We start from the raw sequence: 3,159 nt of genomic DNA, 5'->3' as shown, positions 1-3,159 counted from the left end.
AACCTCACACTAAAATGATCACTGAACTTGGGATGGGTGATAAGATGAAAGACACTCTCTGTGTGGCTTACTCTACAGCAGCCATTGCCTCACAGATAAAAGTATTATGCAAGTTCATTACATATCATGAGATAAATTAGGATGAGCAAGCAGTGTGGAGGAGAAATGCCACGTGGGCAAGAAAGGCAAAAGATATGGGTGGGCTTGGTGTTGGAGGGCCTGAAACCAGCAGCAAGAAGAGAGGAGAAAACGGAGGGAGGGAAGGTAGAAAGGGGGAGAGTGACGTCATTCTCAGGCTCTCCCGTTTCCAGCTTTTCTCAGGCTCAGCCCCAGTTGCATCGTGCTTCACAGTGCCCCTGTGATGTCTTTATTGCGGAAGCTGTAAATAAGGGGGTTCAGCATGGGGGTAATGATGGTGTAGAAAGCTGACACCATTATGTCCTTCTCGGCCGTGTGGTAGGAAGTGGGAAGCATGTAGGTGTAGACGGCAGCACCAAAGAAGAACAGCCCCAAGATCATGTGGAAGGAGCAGGTGGCAAACGCCTTCCTCCGACTCTCAGCGGAATTCATCCTGCGGAATAGGCGCAGAATGGGGGCGTATGAGCTCGAGATGACCACGACGGGGAAGAGCAGCATGAGGACGCAGCACAAGTACATGAACGTCCTGTAGAGGGAGATGTCGGCGCAGGAGAGCTTCAGCAGGGCAGGGGCCTCACAGAAGAAGCTCGGAATTTTCCTGGACTGGCAGAAGGGGAAGCTCATGATGATGGGGGTAAGCAGGAAGCCATCAGACATTCCCAGGAGCCAGCACCCAGACAGCAGGCACTCACAGACACTCTGGCTCATCAGCAGTGGGTAATGGAGAGGTCTGCAAATGGCCGTGTATCGGTCGGAGGCCATGGCCGCCAGAATGAAACACTCTGCTCCAGCCAGCGTCAGGTAGAAGAACATCTGCACCCCACAGCACGAGGGGGAAATCTGACGGTCACCTGTTATGTGGCCCACGAGCATCTTGGGCACGGTCACGGAGATGTACATGAGGTCCATCAGCGAGAGCTGGCTGATGAAGAAGTACATGGGGGTGTGCAAGCGGGGCTGCACGAGGATCAGGACGATGAGCAGGGTGTTCCCAGCCAGGGCCAGAAAGAAAAAGATGAAGGTCACCACGTAGAGGAAGGTGGCACGCTTGGTCTCACCAAAGAGCCCCACAAGGACAAAATCGGTGTTTGCTGTTTGATTCCGAGAGGCCTGATCCCCTGGGTTCATGATCTGGCTGACAGTTCTCACCCGAGGAAGAAAATAGCAGTCATTGTTTTTGAACCATTCATATGCACATGATTTGCTTAACCTTTTAACAGCAACAAAAGCCTTTTGAGTTATTTTTTCAAATACAGGGTTGTATGAATGAAGAATCAAAAGTTCAGATCCCAGAGAGGCCAGGCTGTGTTAGGGTTCGGGACTCCGGGGCTTCTCCAGAGAACAAACCACACAGGCATGGAGATGTAAATCCAAGCAAAGTCTTTATTCAGCCAGCTAGCTGGGGCTGACAGCACCTCCCCTGACACGCAGGTCGAGTCCGAGCTGTCAACCCCCAAGCAACTTTAGGTATAGATTATATAGGATTTCCACAGCCATTGCACCAAAGCCCATACATTACCACAACCAATGAATTTAAAACACATCCAATACTTTAACCAATAAAGTTGAAACGGGGATCTGCCGCTTGCCTGACCTTTGCACGAGCATTCCTTAACGTCTTGTCACGAGTTTTGTCCCCCTTAGGGTATGGAAACTGGGTGGCTCTCGCTCTAGGGTGTTTCCTGCAGTCCTTTACATTCCCCCCTTTTCTTGACTGAACTGAGGAATCTTCCACAGTGGCATCTAGGGCCTGATACCTTTGACGAAGGACTAAAAGTTGGACAGTGTCAATCCTTTCCTGCACAAACCTAACAAGCCTGTTAATTATGCATGGGCCAATCGTAAGCAGCAACAGCAGGATGACCAGTGGCCCTGCAATGGCCGAGTGGAGGGTAGCGAACCAAGGTTTGTATTTGAACCAAGACTCAAACCATCCTTCGCTACTTTCATATTCTCTACGTCTCTTCTCTAGATCTTTCTTCAGTTTGGCCAGGGAGTCTCTTACTGCACCTGTTTTGTCTACATAGAAACAACACTCTTCCTTTAAGGCTGTGCACAGCCCACCTTCTTTTAAGAACAGGAGGTCCAGGCTTCTTCGGTTCTGTAGAACCACCTCCGACAAGGAAGTGAGGGATTGCTCCAGGTCTGACATTGTCTGTTGGAGTTATTCTAGGTCCCTATCAATTGCCAGCCTCAGGGCTGTAAGCCCCTGTTCCCGAGTTACAAGGGCTGTGACCCCAGTGCCTGCCCCTGCCATCCCTAGGGAGAAGAGGGCCCCAATTGTCAGGGCAGTAACAGGCTCCCTCTTTCTCCGGTGGGGGCTCAGCACTTCTTCCCAAAAAGAAAGGAGGGATTCATGAGAACGATATATTAGGCAAGGTAGAATGGCCACGAGCACACAAAACTCACTGCTAGCTTTGAACACAAGGGTGGATAGGGCCAGGGTGAGGCCTGTCTTTGAACAGAGCCACCAACCCGAGGAGGGTATAATCCACTTTCCTGGCTCCCACGTGGTGTTATTATAGGAGGAGCATAACTGACTCTGGGCCAAAGGGACTGTGCCCACACATGTACCAGCGATTGAGACCTGAGTGATCGTAAGTCCCCTCGGTCCCCTGTCCCAAGGAGTGGGATAGGAGTCGTTGATGGTGTAGGAGCCATTTATCCCGACTGCCTCATAGAAGGGGGGTGAACCTGGGTAGCATAACCAACAGGGATCAGTGAAGGAGGGAGTGGTGTGGTTCAGAGTTTCTGCTACTGCCTGCACCATCTCCCACAAGGGGTTATCTAACCCAGACGGACCCAAACCCGGTCTTCCTGCGGGTTCTGGAATCAGTTTCACAGATGTGGTTCCCTCGAAAGTCCATATTAAGGTGCTTATTAGCAGGATCCCCTTCATCTTCGGCTTAGGTGTAGTTTTAGAGGATTCACAGAATGCTGCTGCACCTTCCACTCTTCCTCGCAGGCTCCTGGATCCTTATGAGGCAGGACCTTCCGAACATGGGTGTGATGCACCCAGGG

At 51.2% G+C, this 3,159-nt stretch overlaps 1 protein-coding gene across 1 annotated transcript; it reads right to left on the bottom strand.

Moving 5' to 3' along the window:
* Positions 1-345: 345 nt before the first annotated feature.
* Positions 346-1,266, bottom strand: LOC118920016 (olfactory receptor 2T3-like). Its single transcript, XM_036900438.2, has one exon. The coding sequence runs from the start codon at positions 1,264-1,266 to the stop codon at positions 346-348; it is 921 nt and encodes a 306-aa protein (XP_036756333.2).
* Positions 1,267-3,159: the final 1,893 nt, after the last annotated feature.

Source organism: Manis pentadactyla, chromosome 13 (assembly GCF_030020395.1).
Source record: "Manis pentadactyla isolate mManPen7 chromosome 13, mManPen7.hap1, whole genome shotgun sequence".
NCBI classification, from domain to species: Eukaryota; Metazoa; Chordata; class Mammalia; order Pholidota; family Manidae; genus Manis; species Manis pentadactyla.
The sequence above is the reverse complement of the archived record's forward strand: the minus strand, read 5'-3'. Positions and strand labels throughout refer to the sequence as shown.